We start from the raw sequence: 13,553 nt of genomic DNA, 5'->3' as shown, positions 1-13,553 counted from the left end.
GGCTAGAAGGACTCGTCTTGTCGTGCTGATCATGAATATATATACTTTGTGGGGTCTGCTACGCCTCCTTCTGCCTGTTACATTTTTCACCTCCCGCAAACCTAATATACTCTTGTACATTTCGTGTGCAGAGTATAAAACAAGTAGGGAAGCTAAAGTCGGGTTGTCCGACTTTGAAATACTCTATACATACAAGTATGTATGTGTAGAATAATTATGCGCGTATACATGTGTCTTTGTGTATGCTTTGTGTGCCTGAGCAAAGCAGTAACAACAACAACAGCTGCGGGCACTACTTTGTCTTATTTACATATATGGCTATAACTTCCTGTTAAATCAGCCTATCATTATGAAACATTTGGACTTATATTCACTAACTGGAGGTATGCGCCAAGTTTGAGTTCGAAATTCCAAGAAATACGGGAGTTATGGATTGAGGGGGGAGGGCAATTCCAAAATACGCTTTTTCTGCGTATACATATAGGGATCTGAGACTATAATTTTGTGTCCCTAGGTCTTATAGTCTCCGAGATATAGGCTATTATACGAATGGAAAATCGGGAAAACTCCCAGAGGGGCGAGGTGGGGAGGAATCAATCTTGGTGGTGTGGGGGTCGTTAAATTCTCTGCACCATCGTTTAATAAAACCAAGAACACTCTTAGCTTTATTAACGATAGTGGAGATGTGAAGATTGAAATTCAATTTGGGATCAAAAAGAACTGCAAGATCTTCAACTGTAAATATACGTTGCAATAGTATATTGTCAATCGCATAAGTACCTAGACATAGTCTGGACCGGTGAAGTCATAAACTTCCATTTAGAACAGTGCACGTAGTTGACCAAGCACTACCGTTGAAAACAGTTTAGATTGTACTGTAGACAAGATTGAAAGAGGAAAAAATTAGCTTTACATCATCGGCATACATTAATATACGGGAATGAAGCGGGATATACGGAAGGTTAAAAAGTTTGAGGGAAGTCCCATACAAGTTAGCTTCAAGAGGAGGAGGTCGTTATTCACAGAATCAAATGCTTTGCTGAAGTCAGTATATATAACATCAGCTTGCATCTTTGCTAGGAATGCATCATTTAACAAAGATGTAAATTCAAGCAGATTAGTCGTTGTTGACCGATTTTTAAAAAATCCATGCTGAGCAGGGTAGTTAGTTAACTCAAATAGATTTCCCACAATAGGTCGATAATTGAAACACTATTAATATTTAGTTTTCATTCTTCACTTTTAATGTTAAAAATTAAAAACAATTTTTTCACATATCTTAATGTATAATATATGTAGGCATGCTATATATTTATGTGGTTTATGTAAATGTTCCGATCTAAATATATGGTACCTTATAACAAACACCCAATTTTGCATTAGGTTTTGCAGGCATTTTAGGTAAGCATGCCTTAAGTTATATTAATGTGTTGTGTTGTATTCATTATAGCTTGAATAACAAAACAAAAACAATTACATATGTAATATGTATAAACTTTGAAAAAGCAATCGGCAAGATATGCCATTGGTTCTGAGCGCACAATAGATAAAAGAAATGGATGCAAAATTTCTGCAACCATTTTAAAAACAAAAGCTAAAAATAAAAAATATATAACTTAACAAGTTATCTGAATTTGAGGAATTTTCTGTAGGAGTGGCTTTAATGCATTGCGTGAGTCTTAAACAAGTTGCAGCAGCAGTTAGTCAAAGTTACAATATTATGATGTGTAGTTCATTTTAAAAGATTCCGCGTAAGCAGCTTTTAAATAACAAATCTTATGTTTTTAATTGTGAATTTTGTTTTGTAACACTTAGTTCATGCTAATTTTGCTCAGTCCATATACACAACGACGACGAATAGGGCGTGTTAATGGTGTGGTTTTTAAGATTTTTCAACTTGAAACCGTCGTGGTGGCTTCTCCCTCGATCCCATTTCTAAGAGCCGCGTCCTTTATGCTCTGCGTCGGTTCTATGTTAGTCTCAATTTTGACATTATTTTTGCCAACAACTATTGAATTCAGCGCATCGGTGATTTCGTTGTCATCGCTTGTGCTCTTCAAATGCTTCTCGATTTCGGTGCGTACCTTGGCAATGTCCTTTTGGCTATGACCAGTAGATCTATTAGATTTGGAATGTCGTTGTAATTGACCCATTACTTACCTGATTTGTACGAAAAGTATTCCATTGATGGTGTTCAGCATGTCCAGCACCGAACCCATAGAGGGAGGCGTTATGTGTATGGGCGGTAAATCGCTTGTTAACTTACCATTGGAGTAGATGTCGTTCATTTTGCGTTGCAGTAGGACGGCCTGTTGGGTAAGCAGGCGTAGACATTCGGCTGAGTCGCGCGTTTTGTCGTGATGTTCACCCAACTGAGAGTCACAAATATATTTTGTTTGAAGTAAGCAACAGGGATGGATTATAAATGTAATTTACCTGTGATTTATAAATTGAGTAGGTTTCCTTTTCGTTGTTTAAAGCTGAACGGAAATCACCCATACATGATTGGGTGCGAGCCATCAGGTGATAACTTACAGCCACATGCATAGCCTTACTACCAAAATACTTCAGATTCAGCTTTAGCGCATGCTCGATGAAACGTAACGAGAGTTCATACTCCCCCAGCGCGTGCAGGATCAAGCTAATATTGCTCTGGGCGGGTACGAAGGAAATGTTACAAAACTGATATAATTGTAATCCATGCTACTTACATCGATCAGCGCAACCTCAGGATGATCCTCACCGCAGATGAGGACCAGGAGATAGCGTGCACGGTACAACAATTTCAATGACATCCCGATGTGTCCATTAGCAAAGGAATACAGCGACAGGTGCGTCTAAAGAAAAAAAGATAAGATAAAAATCGTTGATCCTTGCAACTACCTATCCTAACAAATTATGCAACAAACTATTTCATAACCGTTACATGTTTTTATAACTGCTATTAATAATAACATAACATGAATTGGAACTTGTCGATAATATAATATGTTTATTACCACTACGACATTTTATATTAATATTTACCATAACTAACTCAACTATGTTGAATGAACTGATATAGATATATTTTTATTACAAATTATTGTCTCTTTTGGGACGTTATGTATTTTCTGTAGTTTTAAATGAATATCAATATATTTATATAAATCGCTTATCCAATTATGTACTTACATATTCCAATATGGTCGATGGATGATCAATTCCATTGACGCGTTCGCTCATAATCACCGCCCGTTGCTGGATAGCCAGAGCATCCTGCGCGTCACCCAGCAGGTAGCTCAGGCGCGCTAGCATTCGCAAGCAAGAGCCATTCTCCGTGTGCATGGCACCAAAGACATTGTTCAGGAGATTAAGCGCCTCACTGATTAGCTCATAGCCTTCCTTAAAAAGCCCTTGCTGGATCTTGGCTTGGCCAGTACTGTAAAAGTTGTAAGCGTCCGTGGCGCGCGGACTGATGTGCTTCACCACGGGGAAGACGTTCACGATGTCATCATCGCCGAAAGTTGGCTTGTGCTTCGACTCGAAGTTGTACTCGCGCAATAAAACCTGAATTCCCACCTTTAGGCAGAAGGCACGCAACAGACTGATGCGAAGCATACCATACTTGGCAACAGCGCTGTCAATAGAGTCGCAGTCCAGCTCCCAATCCCAATATGATTTGGCCTCTTTGCGAATTTGCTGCCAAAGTGAACGTGGCGTTACCGTCGTCCAATCGAAGGTGTTGTTTAAGGCGCTGTTGCCACCTTGGCCGCTAGATGCTTCATTTTGTAAGGCCGCTGTAGTGACTTTGCCACCCTTGGCGACCTTATGTTTGTGCTTACCACCACCGCGCTTTTCCCCGCGTCCATTGTTCGTTTTGTGTATTTCGTCACTACTAACACTTGGGTTGATAGGCCCATTTGTCAACAGGCAGTTAAGGAAATGACTGATAGCCGCTGACAGATGAAGTGGTTGCGTGCTCTGCATATACGTATAATAAATATGCTTGGTAGCACGTACAATCAGCTCGACTACGGCAATTCGATAAAGATAATCCATACGTGGCATTTGAACGAGCATATTAATGACTTTGCCCAAGTACCTCACGTTAATACCATGACTGTGCAGCGACTCCGTAATGCTTTGGCCGTCCATCGGTGGCGAAGTATGTGCCAAATGTTCCTTAATGAATGCAGGTATTTGCTTGGTGACCAAAAATTCGGCTGCATCCTGTACCAGGCGCTTCTGCTTGGTCAGCGAATGTGGACTGTCGGGGTGATCAACATGACGTATGCCTTGCGAGAAGACGTCCGGATTAAAACGGAAGTCAAACTCCTTTTCCTTAAGCGACCCAACAGCAGCACATGCGCGCTTTACAACCTCGGCAGCCTGCACTTCGTTCGCAGTGGCAACATTCGACTGAGCTTCTCGTATAGCATTGACCATGGCCTCCGCAGTTTTTGTTTCATTAGTACTTGTCTCGTTTCCAGGTGAGACACATGATTCTGAATCGTTCGCTTCTGGTTTTTCTACCAGCATCGCACCGTCGTCTGTCATCGGCGTTTCCTCTGTTTCCTCTTTACTTTCTGCAATGGCGGAAAGAGCCTGTTCTGGAGTTTGATCATCTTTTGCTTGCTTCTTAGCATTTAGCTGCTGCAAATGGACAGCTGCGTTACGTATGAAGCTTACATAACGGTCCTCGATGAAAGCCTCTAACAGTTCTTGACGCAGACAGCACAATTTATGACGATGCTCTATGGGAAAACCCATGGCGATTAATTCGTCCTTCAGCTTGACATCTTCTAGCTTCAGAAAATTTACATCCGGTGGGAACGTACGCAGTAGGTCCAGAATGTAATGACGACCATCGTTTCCAATGATGCCCTTGCATTCGACAGAAGAACATAACTCGACGGGCTCATCCCTCTCGTTCAGTACTGAATGTGGCAGTATTTTCAAATGCTTACCCGCCTGCCGTAGCAGCTCCAGGTACTTGGGATGACTTAGCACAGTCTTTCCAAAATCTATGGAGCCATAGACTACGGATTGCTCTTGTTCGCGTTCTAGAATACCTGGTATAATGGATTGTGCAGTCACACGGAACCCGCGATAGTCAATCACAACTGTTCCCAAAGTGTAAAGTCCATCAACGTCAACAGCATTGTACACACGAACGCCATGGAGATCATATCGAGGTGCAACAAAGGCTGCATAGTCGCCCCCCAGTTCCTTGTAGTGATCGCGCACATCAAAACCCAGTGAGAAAAAGATATTGTTCCAAATGAACATTTGCATCTTCGGATCCTCACCAGGATTAATGGCAAGCACGTTACCATCGATGACAGCCATGGCGCCTCGTGTCGCAGCCGTAACAAAATCGCCGTGTACCTTGAAGATGGCGCGTTCGCGTAGCAAACGTTCCGGTAGTGTTTTGCGGGGCAGCTCTCTCGTTGTTTGAAGTTCTTCGTTCCAGTCACGCGTTTGGCCGGGTATGTGTTCTTCATAGCTACCAAATATCATCGAAACGCATAAAAATACTTCTCTTTTTACTTTTTAAAAATCTTACTTACCCCAACTTGGATGAAAATGCATCTTCAGCTCGTATTGCATCCACTGTATGTTCGAGCTGTGGCGATGACCATTGGTACACCTGATAGGGTGTAGCCACGCGCTCAAAGGCATGCCGCATTGTGCGGCGTTTCTGGATGGTTTGAAAAGCGCGGCGGAACGAGGGTGATATTTGCGATAACAGATCTATCAGCGAGTGGCTCAAGTGACTGGGATTGTCTGGCTTTGGATTGAACACTTCGTCAGTGGACTGGTTAATGAAGAAACCTTTAGAACAGGCTGATATATGAAAACGCTTATCCTCCATTGTAACCACATATAAATACATAAGATCGCCGTGCAGCTTACGAGGACCAGGTGGCGGGTTCCAGGCGGATGTTGTCAGAACCTTTAGCGCCTGTGGTCCCTTGGCATTCTTTATGTTTGGATGCAGCGGCAGCAATGGCGGATCACGAACTCCCGGAGTCACATAGTCTGGGGGCGTGCAGTCAACAGAGTCGGGTCTGGTCTTTTTCTTGTCCAGCAAGTCACCCTGCGTGATGGTGTTCAGATAAGTCAGCGAAGTGCAATCGATACCGTTATAGGCATCTGCCGGATCCAGATTCTTTAATAAATCCCTCACGTGGCGAACATGAATCCGAGCTTCGCGCATTGTATAGGGCTCCTCCACCACCTTAATGGTAGACCCTTGCTGAAGGTGCTCGATGGTCTTCAGCTCGGCAAAATTGTCCAACGTCATGTTGTCCAGTTGCAGAGAAAAACAAGTACGATGACACGTCTCTTCACGATCCATCAGTAGCTGGTGTATTTCTTGCACCAGCTCCATGCTAGAGAGTTGCACAGAGAGCACATCCGTTCCGGGACTACTAATGTTAACGGTTATGCCAATGTCGTGCAGCGCGTCTAAATCAATTTCTTCAGCATCGGGTTCAACATCGGCACCGACTGTATCATCTGAAGACTTTTCCTTGCTCTTATTTGAAGAGACTATATTAGCATTGGAATCTGCTTTGTTGTCATCATTGATGGCGTGCTGTATTTCGGCGTCTTCAACATGACCATTATTTAGATTTGCTTCTATCGGACACTTGATTCCACTTTTCTTGCCTACAATAATAATTTGTGATTTTTCTTATTTTTTATGGGTTCTAAAAATATTTGAAATAGGAAAATTCACGTTATTGGTAAGCCGGGGATAGACATTGACTGGGATTTATATAAATTAAACAAGAGAGAACCTGTATCAAAACAACGAATCAATAATTAACAATCGGAACAACGAACGTTCTTTCATGTGCAATAGAATATATGAAATGGAAAGTGAATATTTTACAATTTAAAATTAGCTCAACACAAAACAAATGAATGCGTGATTATTTTTAACTAAACTACAATTTAACTACATTCTGCAGCTTTAAAATGTACTATTTAATTGGGTAAATGGGTTGGGTTGAAGCTTCAGAAAAGCTCAAGTGGAAAGGAAACAAGTATTAATTTTCTGTGTTTGCGACTTTTATCAAAACAGCAAGTGTCCTGACTTTTGTCTTCTACTTTATCATCTTTTGTCATTCCTTTTGAAGTTAAATTTTCAGGTACTTCGTTTAGTCACCCACATTATGTAAAATAGATTTTTTAGTCGAGTTGTATGATTTTTTCATGGCAGCTATTTGGAAACAATTCTGATTTTCGGAAATTTTTGGATTTTTAGAAGTATTTTTGCAATATAAAAGTATGTTTTTATTGTTCCTGTTTGTTAGAAAACATTTCAATGCAATTTTTCATCCGCTAGCCCATCCGTGAACTTCAAATTTGGCAAATACCCCCATTTAGTGATTATGTGTCTGTTTGCCAAGTTTCACTATGATAGACCGATTTAACAGGAAGTTAAATACTCTGTACTTATGTGTAGAATAAGGGAATGGGAGGAAATTCCACGTATTCACATAAGGCATCTTGGACTAAAATGTGGTGTCCTTAGGTCTTATAGTCTCCGAGATATAGGCGATTATACGAATGGAAAATTGGGAAACCCCCATAATGGGAAGTGGGGGAGGGGGGGGGGAATCTAAAAAATAAAACAAACTCGTATAGCGTATATATATGTATATGTATATACTTTGTATATATGTATATACTTTGTGGGGTCTGCCACGCCTCCTTCTGCCTGTTACATTTTCAGCTCCCGCAAAACTAATATACTCTTGTACATTTCATGTACAGAGTATAATGAACAACTAAATTACAAATGTTGAGTAAATAATCGCAAAATATTAAAAATGTGATTGCTTTTAGCGTTCGTCCATATTTACCACACACTGCGCTTTACTCAGATGATATTATGATGTCCCAAAAATATAAAAGAAAATTGAAAGAATCAGTCTGAATTAATGATCCTCGTTACAAGCGAATAAAGCCCATGAACGTAAAAAGTTGCATTGCTTTTTAAAGTTCATTTTGTGCCCGCATCGTGTCGCGCCTAAAAAATTCGACCCATGACCTATTCATGTTGAACCAAAGTAGCGATAACAACTGCTTTGCCGTACAGGCTACTCTTTTAGTCTTTGCGTCTTATCCCAATTACGTGCTTTTTTTTACCGGCATTTTTCATCTGTAGAATAGAAAATGACCGGTAAAAAAAGACATACATATGTATATACATACATACATATACATATGTACATTTATAGGAACACACATTTTGACAGTGAGTAAAAACGTGATTTACATAACTGACGTACATGAATGCAAATATGTACATATGTATGTGCATACATACATATGTACATATGTATGTACGTATGAAAATCTATTTTTTATTTGGAAAGAAAAATCACGTGTTAGTTGGAGGTTAAAGCAACATAACCGGGACTGCATAAGTGCTATGAATATGCACGCACTGCTAGGCGTGAGCAGAGAAACGCACAATGCGTTGCCCTGCGAGAGCACGCACTCGCTCATACTCACAACACTGACAACTCCAACAGTTTCAAATGCCGCTGGCAACTTAAACAAGTGCAGCTCAAAACGCACGCGGGCAACCGATGATATGGGGGCAACGGACTGCCTAACAAAAGGGAGCATTGACAAAACATTACGTAACGTAGAAAATGTTATGTGATGTTCTCGCAAGTGTCGGACTTCGTTACAATTGTTGCACTTTACACTCAAGGGATATTTTTTTGCATTATTCACACTTTCTTAAAGGTGGTATGAATAAATTGATCAAATTAACGCACCTTTTTTTTTCGAAGAATGAACGTCGAAGGTGCTGTTGGTCAAGTCCTGTCCCGTGCTGTTGTTGTGATTGCCGCCGGTAGTCACATTCGGTGATGTTTCAGAAACATTATTACCTTTTGCCTTGCATTTATTATTGGTTGAGGTAGCACCATCGCCAGACACTGGCGCATTCGATTTCACCATATTTTTTGCATCAATTTCGAGGGCCATGCTGCCAAGATCTAAGCGTACAATAATTTCACGTTGCTGCGGTCTGTGTTACACAACTCTATGTTGCTTGCTGGTTCTGCTTGCTCTCTGCTGACTGTGCTCAAACCTTCTGCGACGTTCCGAGGTTTCGATTTAATTAACTGTTCTATTTTGTAATATACGGGGTTTGTTTGGTATTTAATAAACATATGACACTTATATCTTTGGTTGTTCTGTAACTAACAACTATGGCTTTAATTGCAGTTTCAAGTCACACCGGACAAGAAATTGAAAAACTAAAAATACGCGCTTCCAGCCATTCAACAAAGACTACTGCTTGCTTTCATAGAATTTATTCTATTCACATAGATCGCTGACGTTTTGCAGCTGATTGAAAGGTTAATTTCGATAACAAAAAGTGCTACCCAACAATTTACAGATTCGTAGGCAGCAACTTGGAGCATAACAAGCGACCATTAGCCTGAAATTCGGAAAGAATGATGTTGTAATGTGGAAACGGAACAACAGGCATTCTTTAATAGAAAGGGTTTTAATGTTTAAAACAATATATGTATATGAATAAATGTTGGTATAGTTTTGTTAAATTAGTTATACCAATTAGTTGGTATAATTTCGTTTTAATTACTTTTTCATTGGCCTGCTTGGCAAAATGAACATACAAAATATTTCAAAAGTGCATTGAAAGTTAATTTGCATATACATACATATCTGAATTATATAAACAACATTACACAAATTTAATGGAGTTTTAAAATATTTTCCATCCAAAGTATATCAAATGAAAGTGTTCAACATTAAAAAAAAAAAACAACTCAATAACAGTCCTTGACTAAAATGCATCTATGTATGTTACATACATGCATGTACATATGTATATGTACACACATACATATGTACATACATATGTATATGGGCCAACTTGAATAAAATAGCCAACTTTATTATCGAGGCAGTAGTTTTAGTAAATATTGAACAAAGTTGATTTAAAAAACTAAAACGGCTTTTGAGAAAAATTTATATTTTATGTATGTATATATTTAAATACATACACACATCCATAGGTGGCATGACAACATGCATATCAGAGAACTGCAACAAGTATGTTCCATCGCACTTGCTGAAAATTCAATCAAATCAATTCTTTGCTTGGCTGCAAACGATCATGTTAAGTATTCTCAACATTTTTTTAGAATCGAGCTCGAATGAGCAATCATTCTGTGTTTGCGAACGAGCACCGGACATGATTACTTTTTTTACGAACATACCAGGTTCGGTCACTTCGTTTATGATAACCGGTGAATGATCGAAACAAACCGGACGATCGAGCATGAGTGTGTGATGAAACTGATCAAGTAACGGGAAATATTCGAGTCTTACTTGGGTATTGCTCGATTTTTACTCGGGTATTACTCGAGTATTGAGCGGTGTTTACCCGAGTATGTCTCGAGTATTTCGCGGGTTCTACCAGACTATGTCTCGAGTTTTGCTCCAGTGCTATTGTAGGTACCCGCGGCTGACCCTAAAAAAAATGCATGTGTGTGCATGTTTTACTTGCAACTATGCGCAAAAGTGTGTATGTATGTACGTTTTTTAAATTAAGAGGCACAGAATTAAAACAAAATATATTTAATAATTTTTCTGTTATGCTATATAGCATGCTATTATTTTATAAACAAGAAAGGAATGTTAAAGTCGAGCGGGCTAAAACCTTAAATACGCTCCCCCGAAAAAAATATTAAAAAAAAATTAATTAAAAAATATATTTTGCCTTTTACCCTTTGGGTACATGTAATAAAAAGGAACTGAAATTTCTTAAACTAAACAAATTAATATAACGTATATATATAGGATATATAGGAACTAACGTTTCAAAATTTCCTGGCCTTAGCAAATAATTAATATTATTTAATTTATATTTCCTGATCATAGTCTATTCCGTTTTACAGATGCTCTTTCTACCTTTCAAGATGAAAAAAACGTCAGAAACCACTTAGATGGTAGACCCCAAAGCTTAAACGAAAGTGGTACAATCGCCAAAGCAAAGCACAATAAATGAAGATTGCTTGACTCTCATTTAGAAACCAGCAACCTCACTTAAGACGATCCATCAACTTCCTGTAAACAATTTGCATTACTGGAGTAACAAGAAACAACTGAAATGAAAACGCTGACAACAAAGATGCGGTAACCAGAAACAACTGAAATGAAATGGAAATTGACCAAAACGCTGACAACAAAGATACGGTAACCAGATCGCGGAAGCCGCCCCTATCAACATCGATGATGTATCGAATCTAATCGTAATGGAGGCTGAACTGGACATCGTACTTGGCACCAGCAATTATTTATATCACTTCGGCAAGGGAGGCAAAGTTAGAGTTCAAGTAGAGGACTAATAGTTCGCAATCTGGCAAGCTTAACCCCTGAGGATCAAATCAAAGAGCCATTCAAGCGGCATGGACATAGCGCCATCAGTATTTAAAACAATCCTCTCCGAAAGTTGTCGCGTTAAGGAAATTGTGATGTTTTGGAGGATCTTATCCTTTTTTTTTTGCAGTTAGATGCAAAGATTTTCTCTCCGAATACCATCCAATTTAAGCTGGTGTACCCCAATGGGGCGTGCTTGGACCGACGCTGTATATCATATACACAGCAAATATACCTGTTGGTGTTCATATATGCCCCACATCGCTGAAATTCATCGTACTGTCAATGTCACACGCACTTGACCGTATCATGAGCTACGCATGGGAAATGCATGTGCATATTCTTAGCTATTGTTAGAAGAGCGGCCGCGCATGTGCACAAAACAACCACCAACCGGCTGCCACGTCTACCTACACCTCCGCTGGATATGCACGCACCGACTCAGCTAGGTGCATACGACACCCCGCAACGATTTATTTTAAGAATCACCCTTTAGAATTAACTAGACCAACGCAAACTCAAAATACTATATATAAACCCTTACATGTCAATCAATAAACAGACAGAATCACAAGAACATTCGTGCAGTTCTGATCTCACATTCAGCTCCTCCGAAAGCAAGGTTGACGAAGTATCCAGGAAACTGTGCCAGCTGAATCTACGTGCTAGAGATTTCGCTATTGAGCAGTTTTTCGAAACCTTGGTATTGCACCAAGGAAACGATTAGGATAAATCCGCCGCCAGAAACGGACGGACCTCCATTGGTATTTAGTGTCATTGGCCTTTCATCGGTGTGAGTCGAGGCACATATGGCTTTTAAAAGCAAAACAAAAACACCTTCAACGGGTCTGACAACTAATACCAGATTAGAGAAATGGCAACTTTATCTCCAGAACTGGATTCGCTGCTTAATAAGCAGGAATCACTTGGGGAAGATATTCAAACCCTGATAAGGAATTACAAAAAGGTCTAAAGCTTCAAAGCTTTCTCTGGCTACCAATGCACGCAAAAAACCAATGGGTTTTCACACATCGAGAACCGATGCAGTTCTCAGCTATTTGCAAAAACGAGCTCTTTAATGTACAACTGAACCAAACAGGACTACTCACAATCGATCCTGGGTGCAGAATCCGCAATCCAAGTATTACGGTCACTGGTCATAACACAACTACCAACACAATACAGGCGTCCCATATTCGATATGGGCAAATTGAAATGCCTCCTCCGAATTACACTTGGTTCAACTACCGATTGTAAAATACTCAGCTACTAGTTTATTACTAGGGGCTAACTCAACAAACAACAACAATACCGACAAACAGCCGTACAACAATTTCGACTTTTGCTGATGATACTAAGTCGCTCCAAGTGCCCAACAAGAACTACAGAACTCTTATCATCTCACCTCGTGGCCATAGAAGAATTGCTAGCAGACTGGCGCATACATGTAAACGACAAGAGTGCAAACATGTTACCTTTACTCTAAACAAACACACTTGTCCTCCATTGTCGCTAAACAACATTAATATTCCACAAAAAACCGATGTAACATACCTTGGTGTCCATTTGGATAGACGGCTTACATGGCGCAAACACATCGAAGCGAAGAGAGATCAACTGAAACTAAAAGCTATTAATTTACATTGGCTTATAAATGTCCGTTCACCACTTAAACTGGAGTACAAAGTACTCTTGTACAATGCAGTTCTCAAACCAATTTGGGCATATGGCTTTGAACTATGGGGAAACGCTTCCATTAGTAATTTAGAGTTAATCGTAAGATCTCAATCGAAGAAACTCAGAACCATCACTGGGGCATCCAGGTACATATGGAGTGAAAATATTCGGAAAGATTTAAATGTGGGATCTGTTAAAGATGAAATCGCCACGGTAAAAGCAAAGTTCCAGCTTAAGCTTCGGAACCATCCAAATAGACTTGCGCAAAATTTAACTCGGCAGGCTAGCCATACACGACTCCGGCGAAGAGACCTCCCCACCCAGCAATAAAAGTTAGAGTAATTTAAATATTTAATTGTAATTAATTAAATAACTATATTCGATTAAGATTTGACTACTTATCGTAAAAAGATTCGATAAATAAAGAAAATTAAAAAAAAAAAAACAAGAGA

At 39.7% G+C, this 13,553-nt stretch overlaps 1 protein-coding gene across 1 annotated transcript; it reads right to left on the bottom strand.

Moving 5' to 3' along the window:
* Positions 1 to 1,624: 1,624 nt before the first annotated feature.
* On the bottom strand, positions 1,625 to 9,275 carry LOC115620388 (protein clueless). Its single transcript, XM_030513599.1, has 7 exons — positions 8,787 to 9,275; positions 5,553 to 6,657; positions 3,175 to 5,488; positions 2,712 to 2,837; positions 2,437 to 2,652; positions 2,161 to 2,372; positions 1,625 to 2,103 (listed from the first exon to the last, which is right to left on the bottom strand). Exons 1-7 carry the CDS (start codon positions 8,995 to 8,997, stop codon positions 1,893 to 1,895), a joined length of 4,395 nt encoding a protein of 1,464 aa, XP_030369459.1. The 5' UTR covers positions 8,998 to 9,275; the 3' UTR covers positions 1,625 to 1,892.
* Between the last annotated feature and the right edge of the window lie 4,278 nt (positions 9,276 to 13,553).

Source organism: Scaptodrosophila lebanonensis, unplaced genomic scaffold, assembly GCF_003285725.1.
Source record: "Scaptodrosophila lebanonensis strain 11010-0011.00,11010-0021.00 unplaced genomic scaffold, SlebRS2 tig00000001-arrow-pilon, whole genome shotgun sequence".
NCBI classification, from domain to species: Eukaryota; Metazoa; Arthropoda; class Insecta; order Diptera; family Drosophilidae; genus Scaptodrosophila; species Scaptodrosophila lebanonensis.
The sequence above is the reverse complement of the archived record's forward strand: the minus strand, read 5'-3'. Positions and strand labels throughout refer to the sequence as shown.

Excerpts from the sequence above, each read along its gene's own strand:
- LOC115620388 (XM_030513599.1), bottom strand. The coding sequence starts at position 8,997 with ATGGCCCTCGAAATTGATGCAAAAAATATGGTGAAATCGAATGCGCCA. Across the intron at positions 2,838-3,174 it reads CATCGACCATATTGGAATAT|ACGCACCTGTCGCTGTATTC; the intron begins GTAAGTACATAA and ends TTTTTTCTTTAG. Across the intron at positions 2,373-2,436 it reads ACTCAATTTATAAATCACAG|TTGGGTGAACATCACGACAA; the intron begins GTAAATTACATT and ends TGTGACTCTCAG.